Here is a 12,749-nt window from a genome sequence, read left to right as displayed (position 1 = left end):
AGTGTGTGCATTACTTTGGGCAGTTCCTCAATCTGGTTGGCATCGAGGTAGAGTTCCTGCAGGGTCTTCTCAAAGCTAAAGATCTCCTTAGGAACAGTCTCCAGGCTGCAGTGGGAGTAGTCCAGCGATGTTACTATCTCCTCCTCACCCCGCAAGCAGCGGCACGGCACCAGGCGAACAAATAAACTCCGCTTGGACATCCTCAGGCACTGGAAGGGAAAATAAAAACTGAGATAAGTATGTGAATACACTGATCGATCCATTACCGTGTGATTAGAGTCTAGATACAGAGCGCATGTGTTGTTTTTGACAGACCACTGTCAGCGGTGTCCGAAAGCACGTGGTCGAAAGCGACTCACGTTCTGATGAAGCAGAAGTCCCTGACTCAATGTGAATAAATGCCTCTACTGAGTCATTCTAGATGATGATGACCAGACATTAAGCTGTGTCAACTGCATTAAGAACCAAAACACAGAAAGCTGATGTATTGTGTTTAATTAGCCTGCTGCCAACCATGACCGAGCAGGAAGGTCCTTTCAGGTCAGATAGGTTCTGTGACACACACAACAGCACTTCACATCACAGAAATTCAGAAAGCGGATGTGATTCAACAGTCATAACCATCTCTGGTGTGAGCCAAACCCTCAGCTTCTGCTACAACAATACCACATGCAACTAGTCACTTTATGGAGGGTTGTTACGTTTGCAACGCTGTCATAAATGGTCATGGGTTCAGGTTCCCATTGAGAATAAGTAGATTTGTAATAGCTTCTCAGTTGCCAGCCCACGGCTGAATCACACAATCTCAATATTTCACTTCAAGTATTGCACTGTTGGAGTGGTCTCACATTTGCATACAAATTGCAGCTGATCGCTGACAATGAGTCATCGTTCGGGAAATTAATTTTCATCACAACTGATCAAAATACAGAAGACACAAAATGTACTTCACCAGTGAACAGACAGAACATCTCGAAGAAGCCTGATGGCATGAAATAAACATACAGAAAGTCTCGTTTAACCAACAGGGATGAATTAATAAATATACATAAATAAAATGGGTTAAAGTATAAAATAGTTAAAAAAAAAAAAAAAAAAAAGAAGTAGGCCGTGATGCAGCCATTATTTTTGAAATCCTTGTCCTCAACTTTCCGGCAAAATAAAGACATAAGAACTAGAAAAGCTTTCCAATCTGGTTGGAAAGAGCTTAAAGAGTGTTGGGGGGGGGCTGTAATCATGCCCTCAACTTGCGACAGCAAGTTATATTTCAGGTCAACACAAAGATTTCAGCACATAGAGTACAGACTGTGATGTGTGTGCTGGTCAAAAGAACCTCCCTGTTCGGGGCATTTAGACAATTAACCTCTTCCTCCTCCTCACTTTGATCTTAATGCATAATCTGAGCTTTTCACTCAGTCGCAACAAAGTAGTAAAATTGGCACCCTTGACCCACACTATCAGTGCAGACTATGTGTGGGTGTGAGCATGTGTCAATACACACATAACGTGGGTGAAACTTAGTCATTCATACATAACCCTCTTTATCCAATCTATACACTTTGACCTGTACTCCTAATACGTTCACACTGTGTCCCTTATTGAAAGAAGGGTTCCTAAAAGAACCTTCAAATTGGTTCAATGGTTGCTCGAAAGAGTACTGGTCAGTACCGGTCAGCACCGGTCAGCCATCCACCTCTCCAACTCATTAAAAATGGATGAATGTATGCGAACGCCAACATTCAGAAACAATCTGCACAAGCAAGGGTCTTTCAGCATCCCACGCACTCTCGGCAATAGCAGCAGGCAGCTCATGTATAAATACTTGGAGTAATCTGGCGTATCACCAGAGGGGTTGACAGAGGGCTTGGCTCCATTCAGCCTGAGTAATGAGCACTGAGCGTATGGATGACGCATGCTATGCAGAGTGGGAGGACAGGGTGGAATGGAAGAAGGGGGAGAGTGCTACGGGTTAACGGAGAAAGGAGCAGTTGTGGATGTTGTGCAAGCAAAAGCAATTAGGGAGCAGAAGCAGACATTGTCCTGAGGAACGTTGTGGGGAGAGATGTATATAGTATGAGCGACTCCTAGAACAGCAATAGGAGCAACCCAAAGGCGAAAGCTGTGGCTGTTGGTGCACCTGATGACCCAGACAGGTTATACTGTTGGCTCTTTATTCTAAATGAACGTGTAACGCTAAAGCAAATGTGTATTTAACAACACAGTTAATACAATAAGTGAGACTACAGGAACCTAGACCTTGTAACATCTGTACTTTCTATTTTGAGACCACAGCCATTTAACACAAACAATATTAACAAGGGGAAGCAATGTTGATAGTATTACTACTAAATCATTCATTTACCCGGTAAAGAAACAATAACAAACCGGGACCTGAGTCGTAACGTTCATCATTGAGGTATTTTGTTAAACAATATTCACTGACTTTCCGTTTGGTTTCATTGCATGTTCATGCTCATTAATTAGTTAAATCTCAGCTCACCTGGACTTTCTCACCTGTCTGAAATACAACCAATGTATTTTCAGATGCGCTAATATCACTCACTGCTCTGTGCCAACTAAGCTACTTGCATAGCTACACTGACAGGTTATTTCCCATTTGGCCATTGCAGTTTCTTAGTAACATATGCTCGTCAAACATTCCCAGCATTGGTAGATGTTTCTGGGGACATAATTTTTATATTTACCAGCCAGATGATGCAGACATCAGCCAATGCAGATTACTTAGGAAGTTCAATGTCCGGTCAGTTAATAAACCAGCTGATAAATCCACTGCTGCGTAACTGAAGAAACTAAAAATTGAATTATTGATTAGGTGTCCTTCTCTTTTGTGCCATTGATGAGCTGTTTTCCATCGTTTCTTTTCTAAGCAGGTTTTCCCCATATGGAAAGTACAGAGAGAGAGTAAAGGGCTGCACCAACTCCACAGTGCTAGGCTGACTGTCTGGCTGCCTGAAGCCCCTGGAGAGTAATCTGGAAGGCAGCAGACTAATGAGAACCGCACTGCCTATACAGGCTTATCCACTGACCTACATGTTATTGAACGATGGCTGCTTATACTGACCCAGCTTTAGTCCATCAAGAGCTTTTGCCTTTTGGACTAGGAAACTTTGAAGACATGCATTAGGGATTCCAGACATGTCACCCCCTCAGCTGGGCTTTTCTCTACTAGCCTACTTTTTTAAGCAGCATATTTACTACTGAAACCTCAGCCTGATCGCAGATAAAAATGAAAACACTAGCTGTATTTAAGCAAACGTTCAAACTTTGGTAACCTGTGACTCTGCAGCTTGACAATGATCCTTGTGGTGTCCTCTGTGCAGCATTGAATGAAACGGTCTAGAGGATGGGCCAGTCACAGATCCCCACTTTATTCATGCACTTAGAGTTGGGAAACCACTTCCCTGTCACAACCCCTCTCCTGTGTAACTTAAGTGCCTCCTGGGTAAGTAGTGTTGCTATAGAGACTGTGATGAATGGCAGAGTCTGCACCAACCCACAAAGTCATACACAAAACACACATGGGAGATTGCTTATGCTGAAAATTGTGTACTGGGCTGGACAGAGAGCCAGGTAAAAGAGGCCAAAGTAGGACAATTGTCACTGCATATAAACTGTGATAATTAGACTTCCTTTTCACGCTTGAGATGTCTGAGTGTTTCCCAAAGGTCATAGAGTCCCTCTATAGTGTTCAGAAAGGCCGACTTCTAACTTAACCAGCAGAATGTCTTGGATGCATATTATGTCTAATATTCCCAATTTTCAAAGCTCAATTCAAATTCTACTCTTACTAAAGTACTGTCCACCCGAAGACAGCTGTGTGTAAATTGTTTGCGAAGAAGCATGTGTGTTTACCCACCATTCATGCTGCATGTCAGGGCAAAAACCCAGCTACTTCAGGGAAATCTGAGAGTGATATGAGTTAACAGCGAAAGGAGTAGTTGTGGGTCTTGTGCAAACCTAACGTGCATTAGGTGTGTGCAGGAGGTTGGTTTTCTACATAATTCTAATTAAAAGAAGTCTGAAGCAACTGTGCAAAGAAAGGCCTTGGTTAGGGAGACCACACAAAACAACACAAAACAGGACAGAGGGAAACGATGTGATGAGACAAAAATGGAGCTCTCTGGGAAGAGCTCCAAGCTCTGTCTGGCAAATACCAGGCACTGCTCAACACCACGCTGATGACATCCCTACTATCCCTAAGCATCGTGCTGGTGCAGGGATGGACAAATACATAAATGATGCCTGAAGAAAACCTCCAGCGTACACTGGTGTACGAGTTTGCCTATCTGCATGTCTTTCCTTGATTGGCCCAGACAAAGCTTAGAGGAATGACACAAGAAGCTAGCTGAGGAGCTCTAAAGCTGTAATTGCTACCATTGGGTATTTTAAATAAGTTAGTTGATGTTCTGAAAACCCGTTAATGAGATATAGCAGCTATTGATTTCAAGTGTGCAAATGACTCCTCTATCTACCTCACTGGCCCTGGACAAAATGATGAACCAGTCACACATAAAACGCATTTGCTTCTGTGTCGGGGGTTAAGCGGAAACGCAAGCGCTCGTTTCAACAGTAGTGAGCAGCTTGTGTTATTTATAGCAAAAAGCAGTAGCCTGGTTGATATGGCAGAATGTGATTAGCGCTAGCTAGCTCTCGCCTTGTGAAAAGGGCTTTTGATCCAGATTGCAGTGGACTGTTATGGGATTGCTGGGCCGTATCTGAAATTTAAAATTAGAGATTATATAAATGAAAACAATGCAGGGGGGGGGAACACATTATAGCCTGTGGAAATTGCTTCGAGTGTCTCCGTCTGTGAAGGAAGAGGAAAGAAAAAAAGTCACTTCCTCTGTGCAGGGCGGAAAACCAGAGCACTACACAACAAGCTTTAGAAAGAGAAATCAAACGGGACTGCTCTAAGATGTGACAGGTTCTCAAACTAAACTCAGACCAGTGCTATTCTAATTAAAAGATGCAAAAGGCGGATGCAGAAATGCTAGAGTGCAACAAGGGCCTCGCACATTCTTACCTCACTAAACCTCAACAACCACATTCAACTCCAGAAGGCACACCGGGAGAACTGCAGCTTTTCAATAATGCATAAAGATATTGAGTTAAAAGAACAAAACTACTGCGAGATCCTGAGCCGTGGTGCATATTCGCCAAACCTAATATTCCCAGGTTCCGCTTAGACACACGTCTATGCCTTCGCTCTTGTTTTACTGGCAATCAACATGCTGTTGTTTTCCCCATAGTCCCGCTTGGTAACTAAACACAGGAAGCAATTCATGAATTCAAAAACTAAGCAACAGGAAACAATGGCTGGAATTGCAGCAGAAATGGGTAGAAAAGAAGCCCGATACTGTTCTTCAGTATCTGTAACCGAGGTTTGCAGCTCGGTGGAACCTGAAGTTCCAGTTTTGCTTTCCCTCTGGTTTTGGTTCTCACCAGCGTTTCTAGGTCTCAGTGGTTTTGCGTGACTCTAGACAACAAAACCCAGGATTGTTGTCTTTGAATGTGAGGCAAAACGAGGGCAGGTAATCCGATCTGTGACAATAACAATGTGCCTTTTACAGCATCCTCCCAATTTTCCTCTGACAGACTGGACTCAGCCGAGCGTCCATCAAATTGAACACGTCCTTGTTCTCACTATATAAGAATGTCTAAATAAGGTTTTGTAAAATGCAAGACAATGACGGGTTGCATATTCTGCCTAATATGTATTGAACATAATCCTGCTGTAATTGAACATTTATCAATGAAAAACAAACAGCACAGCTTCAGACATATTACATAATTTCTTAAAGAAGCAGTCTCCCCACATAACACAGGTCCCAGCCACAAAGTCAAGCCTGCTCATCAACTATACTGTTTGTATTCAATGCTAATGCTTCCACCGGAACAAACATGGTTTCATGTTTGTCTCACAAATGTGTGAACAATGCTCCAACACACCTTAGTTGTGTCTTGGGTGGTACCAACACTCCATAGTATCCTTAAATAAAGGTTGGGCCTTGGGTATCTTATCTTATCTATCTTGGCTTTCCATTAAAGTCTGGGCTCACCTTCTATAGGTTATCAAAAAAAAAAAACTTGCAGAGACTGTCAGCTATGCTATAATTGGATGATAATGACCTTGTCGCGTGTAATGGAGCTTGCACTCATTCCAACACAACCTTGGTTTAGCCATCAGAGCCAGCTTAGTTATAATGGGCTACAATCTGTTCTTCCTTACTGACTCTGGCTCAGTGCAGGGGATTCCAAATATTCTGAATCCAGAGTCTTAATTTTAATTCCTTTTGAGATGACTATCATAAGTACCCTAATGAATAAATTCCACATTCTTTCTTTAGACACGGATGAGCCTGAGGCAATTTAATGCCGTCTTATTTCCAGCACATTTGTTCCAGCCCTCACACTGTCAGACTGTGGAGATGTCTTGGAGCCTTTTAGAGAGTGACAAACTGAGAAGATGACTGTTTTCATAGGCTACGTCCTCTCTACCACATGATTGGTCTACCTTGCAAGATGGCAACAGTCTTTACTGCTTTTCATTAAATACTGAAATCAGAAAATCCAGAAATCATGTAGATAAACATTTCCACACATCTGTACAGTATAACCAGACTGTACTTATTTAAGAATTAAAAAATGTATTAAAGCTGATCTGATCGACCTTGTTGTGTCTCTGAAAGCCACTTCCTGGCTACATGAGGATGATGACAATTCTGCTGAGATGTGCAGCGACAGGTTATCCTGTGAGACAACTTAACCACAACCTTGACGTATAGTCTCAACTTCAGCGTTGCAACGGATGTCGAAACACGTCCACTTTAAGCACTACGCTTTCAGACAATAGCTTTAAGAGTTCAGTAAATCAGGTGTAGTGCAGAAAAACATAAACTGCTGTACATGTAACTGCAGATTATGATCACAGTTAATGCCTGAGTGATTGAGGCCATGCAGCATTGTGAAACACACTTCAGGCAGGGACAATTTAATGATTCCTATTGTGAACAGAAAGGCCTTGTTCATCAACACAAACTAGCAGTGTTATCATGCTCCTCTCTCTTTTCCCTGCACACTGTTTAGTTCCTTCTTTTTCACATTTCACTTCCAGCAATATTCCAAGTTTCTAAAAAGGACTAAGGGTAATACAAACCCACAGAAAGTTGTATATTTATTAGTCAAATGTGTTGACCCAGGAGCCGCTAAGCATTTTGACACAGTACAAAGCTTGAAGCATATCCCTATAACTGAACTCAAGCTTCTAAAATTCAGTACAAACGGGTTTGGAGCTGCTCGGAGGACGGGAATAAAAGTGTTATTTTTTGGGGGAGAGCGGTTTCTTCCTCATTAAGTCCAAACCAGGGCAAAGCAGAAGCAAACCCTGTTGGTTATAAATAGAAGCGTGCTCAAACATTCCCTCTGCCGGTAAGTTGTTAATTAAATATGAGATTCTGTTAAGTATGAGCCTAGGGGATTCGTTACTGCAGAGGAGACGTGAACAATGACTCAAGTTCTTAACAATGTTGCAGTAACTGTGGTGTTTCTGCATCACAGTCTATTTTTCATAATTCAGGTTCTGTCCAAGCAGTAAACATATTTTATACGTCTTATAAAGAAGTACAAAATATTTTGTATTATTTTTGTCATGCAAACTTGTATAAAAAGGCTCATTAGTAACTTGCTAAGGCACACATTAGTGTGAGAAAACTATGAGGAAGTCAGGTTTCTTAAATCCCCCATTTTAATGTAAACCAGGTTCCTTGTTGTGGTAACGGGAACACACTGCTGGGAAAAGCCAACTGTAACTGAGTTAATGAGTAGACGTGAAGTAGAGTAGATGTGAAGACAGTCTTCGCCAAATCAATGGTCACAACAGGATAACAACATTATTTAGATCAATTGAATCAAATAAAGTTCCTACTCCCCCTCAGCAGCCAAATCAACAGTGATCCTAATGCAGACAATAGACAATACTAATTATAACCCACAGCAGCTGCTAATAACACCTACTCAGAACCTACAAGAACAATGGAATGGCTTCCTGTTGCAGTTTACTACTGTGCAAATGATGGGACAACACAAATAAACAACATCCAGCTGTCTGTGTCCACAACATCAAATAATAAGATATAGTAGTACGCCCAAAGTATTAGGGTTCCCTGTTTCTGATATTTAGTGTTCAGTTGCAAGCATTTATTCTATTCCAAGTTCAACCCAGCAGCAATAAATGCGATCTCCTCCTCAGTGCCAGAGTTTTTGTGAACAGAAGCAGCTGATCAGTGTTCAGAGTGAAGCAAGTACACTATACACACATCCACAGTGAGTTCAAGATACTGGTGTACTTTCCAAATCACAGGGCTGAGAAGAACCTGGAGGGCCATCTACTCGCAATCTAGGCTACTACTGCAGATGGCCAAGAATGGAAAGAGCACGAGGCAAACTACCAAGCCAGGCTCATCATTTCGGTTTGTGTGGTACTTGCTATTCAATTTACCCTGAATAAAGAGAGAGAAATCATCTTAGATGGTAAAAGATATCCTTATCAACCTTTCTCCCCGATTGAAAGATGATGCTTTGCAGGAATCAGAGACAGGACTAGGTATCGGATACACATCCTTGTCTGTTTGTGTGTTTGTCCTCGTGAGCGAGAAAGAGAAGAAGGAGCGAGATGCAGTTTGCCAAGTCTCAACAACCAGGTCAGACACATTGAGGTCAGAGACGTGTATCCATGCAGACAACTGCCACATTTTCCTTGTTTTTCCACGGTAGAATATACAAATGGATCATATTTGTTAAGAGGTGTTTTTCAATAATTTAGTTGAATTAAACTGAACATGATAAGCATTGTTGAGTTCCGCATTTAGATCTTCTGAATTCAGTTAAATCTGATAAATCTATTCGACTATTCACTCATCATTATTGAAATCAAGTTAATAAATTCTCCCACAACAAGACATCTCAGTATTCAGTGTTTGTTTACACATCACTCATTTAGGTGCAAAATTGAGAAAATTGGCTCTACAGCTTAGAGTTCTTGGTATAAATGAAAAGATTACATAAAATATTATATATATTACTATATGGGAAACTTAAAAAAAATAGTCAACAAATCTATCAAACACTGCTATGATTCCTTTTGTTTAGGACAAGCAAAAAGACCATGAACCCCAATTAGTCAAACAAGCCAATGTGGCAAAGTCAAATCCTTCTGTATTAATGGTTAAGCTGGTCCTGTCACCAAAGCTAAACAGCTATTTCAATTAACAGCGGGTTAACATGACATGTCTCGTCATCTGGTCTTATTATTTGGGTCACAAGGCCTGCATTATCCCTGAGGCCAACGCGTTTTGCAGTCTATAGACATGTAGCATGTGGTATGTCTCTGAAAAACAAATCATTAAATGAAATAATCAAAGATCAACAGTGATCTTTTATTGCTATAAATATACTGGAACAGCTGAAGGAGGTGCTTTTGGTTTGACGGCACAGACTGTTTGTACCCATGGAAGCCACAATTCCAACACCTCAAAGGCTGTGCTAATGTAGTCGTCATGCCTCTAATCTCACATTTTATGAGCACAAATAATATCCTGCCCTTTGCTGCTGTGTGTTGACAAAACACCACAAGTATCAGGGATGTGCGTCCTGCTGTGAAAAGTGTATTTATATTTTGAACGCAGGCCAAAACTATTTCTTAAAGGAGCAATTTTTTCAGGATAAAGCAGGATAGGCATTACGCACAGAGCTAGTTTGGCAGGTGGATCATGTCTCTTGGCCTCCAGGTGAAGGGTTGGGTGCTCTTGTTGTTTCATGTTAAAGTTGGACCGAAGTTTGACAAACTACCTGAGTGAGTGTAGCACGGTTCACTATTAGTTGTGTCTGAGTTTGAAAGATTTTATGGCTTGTAAGAAGAAAAAAATCTAAAAGGAGCAGCTTCATGTTTTACCGCTCACCTACCGCCAAAAAAAGCGAACTCTCAGGTCTGATTGGCAAGATAGCAAATAACTGTACATCAATAATTTAGTTGACAGGCCAAATAAAATGCGTTGCTGTTGTGTGTGCGTTTGGCAGTTCATGATTCCAAAACAATTGTTGGGGAAAACTAACATTTCACGAAGGCACAGCGATGCCATACCTTGTCGTTTAGTAGTCAAGCAATTGCAGATAATAGAAAAGCAAACCGTTGCAAACCAGTTTACCAACTGATGACCTGTTCAAGGCATTTAGAAATGAAAGGCCATGCCTCAGAAACAGCACACCAAATTATATTGTAGCCTCCATGGCTATGATATCTGCAATGGTCTTTATTTTTACAAAACTCCTTGCGAAATGTGTGACAGAAATCCAAACTGAATAATGGGATTAGATTATGTTGTAAAGTACACGTTCCATGGTGCATGTTAATTAGCAATCAAATTTAGGTCAGGAGAACCTCATTTTATCTCATCAAGTTACATTATGCTGGTTGGGGGGTTGGTACTGCTGCAAATTCAGTTTGCCTCATAAAAAGAAAATAGTCAGCAAATATAACTTAGAGGTAAATCATCCTGTTGGAGTTGGACTTTATTAGATCTAAAATGAGCTCAAGTACAATGGTACCTACGCAAACAGGTTCAACTGAAATGAGAAGAAGTAGAGACATAATAGAATCTATAAAAGAGAAACCTGATCAAGAGTCAAGCGCTTAAATGAAAAGTGATCTTACATCTCAGAGCACAACATCAAAGTACTGTCTGTGCATGTCTGAGAAAGCTGTAGCCTTAGAAGCTGATCTGAAGCAGTTAAAGACAGGGACATCCATGGAGCACACAAAGCTAAAGAGAGAAGCAGCAGCAATGGAGGAGAAGGAGAATTTTTGACTTGTTCGGCTCTCGCAGCCAGCAAACCCAGTGGGCTGCGCTGACGCTCATTAGTTTCTGCTCCATTTCCTCCTGGGTGGCTTTACCCTCATCTCGTCTATTTGGGATTCTGAATTTTACCAAACAAAAAGTTCCCACTGACACACAGGAATAAAAGGAAAAAGAAGTGTCGATTTCCAAACTGGGGGTGCGGGCGGCGGGGGAGGGGAGGCCTATTTCAGCCTTGTCTAGTGCTGCCTTTCATTCAGAGGCAATAATATGAAACCAAAAGCATCTATATGAAGGAACGTACCTGAACTAGCCAAAGATCAGCTAAATGAGGAAGTGCTGTGCAATGTGTACAAGAACTCAAACAGATCTCATGAAAAGCCCAAACCCAAATTAAAAGCTCTAAATAATAACATCATATAATATCTCTTCCGACTCTTTGTTTCCACTATTCACCTTCTTGCAAATATCAAATGTATTTTATGGCAGCCTAATAATTTGGCTGTTTCAAGGCTTACAGTTGCTTGTTTATTTCCTTGCTATGGTGAAGTTGTCATCACCTTTGATTACCTCTAAATGAGCACGCTTTCGTTATAACGGCTGGTTGCCTGCTCCTTGTTTATCCCAGCGAGTCCCTCTCAGATTCTGCAGAACACTAAACTAAAATCTAATGGCTTCTTTCCAGGCTACCGTCACTCACAATGCACGGAGGAAACGCAAACACCCGCCACTCGCTGCAGTTTAAAGGTGTGTTCGTATTATGACTTGATGGTGGCACGAACACGACCTGTCAATACCCAAACCAGAAGCAGTCCCATGGCAACGGGGTCACGAACAAGGTGATGACCTGCCTGCGCCAGCACAACCAGTTCAGGTCTCAGCTCACTGCAGTCATTGAAAGACAAACACGGATCTTTGTGGTCCCAGAGCCGCCACTTTGCCTGTGCACACAAACCAGCTTTTACATCATTTCAATTATCCTGCCATACAGTCAGAGGTTTCCATTAAGCACTCTGACACACATTAGGTCATCCCTTACTAAGACAGCATCATTCCATCCAAAACACTCTGTTGGTGCCATGACTCAGGCAACAATTGGAGGCAGTCAGAGCATGTGGTCAACCGCAGCACATCCCACACAGTTGGTCAGTCAAGCTATTTATTACGACATGGAGGCAAGAGATAAAAAAACTGTGTAATTAAGGCAAACCAACTTCTCCTTTGAACAACACATCCAACATGGATTCTTGTATTTATGTACGGATGTGTCTTCAAAGGGGCCAGTTGTGGTCATGGGTACTGGAGGTGATGTAGGCTATGATGTATTAAGGTGACAGTCCATCTAAAATGAACCTGGACATTGGGACAAAAAGGAACCGAGGATCTGACAGCGCCATACAGAGCTACCAGTCTCACGACACTGGCTCTCTTTGATGCACTTCCAGCTGAGAATCATAAAACCCATCACAGCCAAACACATCCAGATTAAACCACTGAGGAATTGAACATCTGGGCAGGTACAGTAGAAAAACAGAAGAATAGAAAAATAATAGAATTTAAAAATCACAACAGAGAAGGAGTAAAAGGTGGAGTAAAATCAGAATATGAATAATAAAAAGGAGTAGAGTGTAGTACACATTATTGACAATATGCATCATTATAACACTGAATATAAAAAAATATCCTGGCAGCATATTTGTATATAAATTAGCATAAATATGGATGAATGTGGCAGTACTGAGCCCACTCACTGTCCAAAAATTATTCTCAGTAGAGATGATTTAAAAGTAGCTCTGTTACTACAGACACTAAACTGTAGTGTGAAGCTCTGATATGAAGACTGGCCGACGACAATGAATTACTAAGATAGAGCGCAAT

General features: G+C 41.5%; 1 protein-coding gene across 2 annotated transcripts in view; it reads right to left on the bottom strand.

The window, feature by feature from the left end:
• Positions 1 to 12,749, bottom strand: part of erbin (erbb2 interacting protein) — a 34,873-nt gene that overhangs the window by 17,889 nt on the left and 4,235 nt on the right. For both annotated transcript variants that reach the window (XM_029168120.3, XM_029168121.3), the window contains exon 2: positions 15 to 209. In XM_029168120.3, coding sequence (XP_029023953.1) covers positions 15 to 200 — 186 coding nt within the window. In that variant the 5' untranslated portion in view covers positions 201 to 209. The remainder of the gene's footprint in view (positions 1 to 14; positions 210 to 12,749) is intronic.

The sequence above is a fragment of the Betta splendens genome, chromosome 12 (assembly GCF_900634795.4).
Source record: "Betta splendens chromosome 12, fBetSpl5.4, whole genome shotgun sequence".
Classification (NCBI taxonomy): Eukaryota; Metazoa; Chordata; class Actinopteri; order Anabantiformes; family Osphronemidae; genus Betta; species Betta splendens.
Note: the sequence above shows the minus strand (reverse complement) of the source record. Positions and strands in the feature narration are given on the sequence as shown.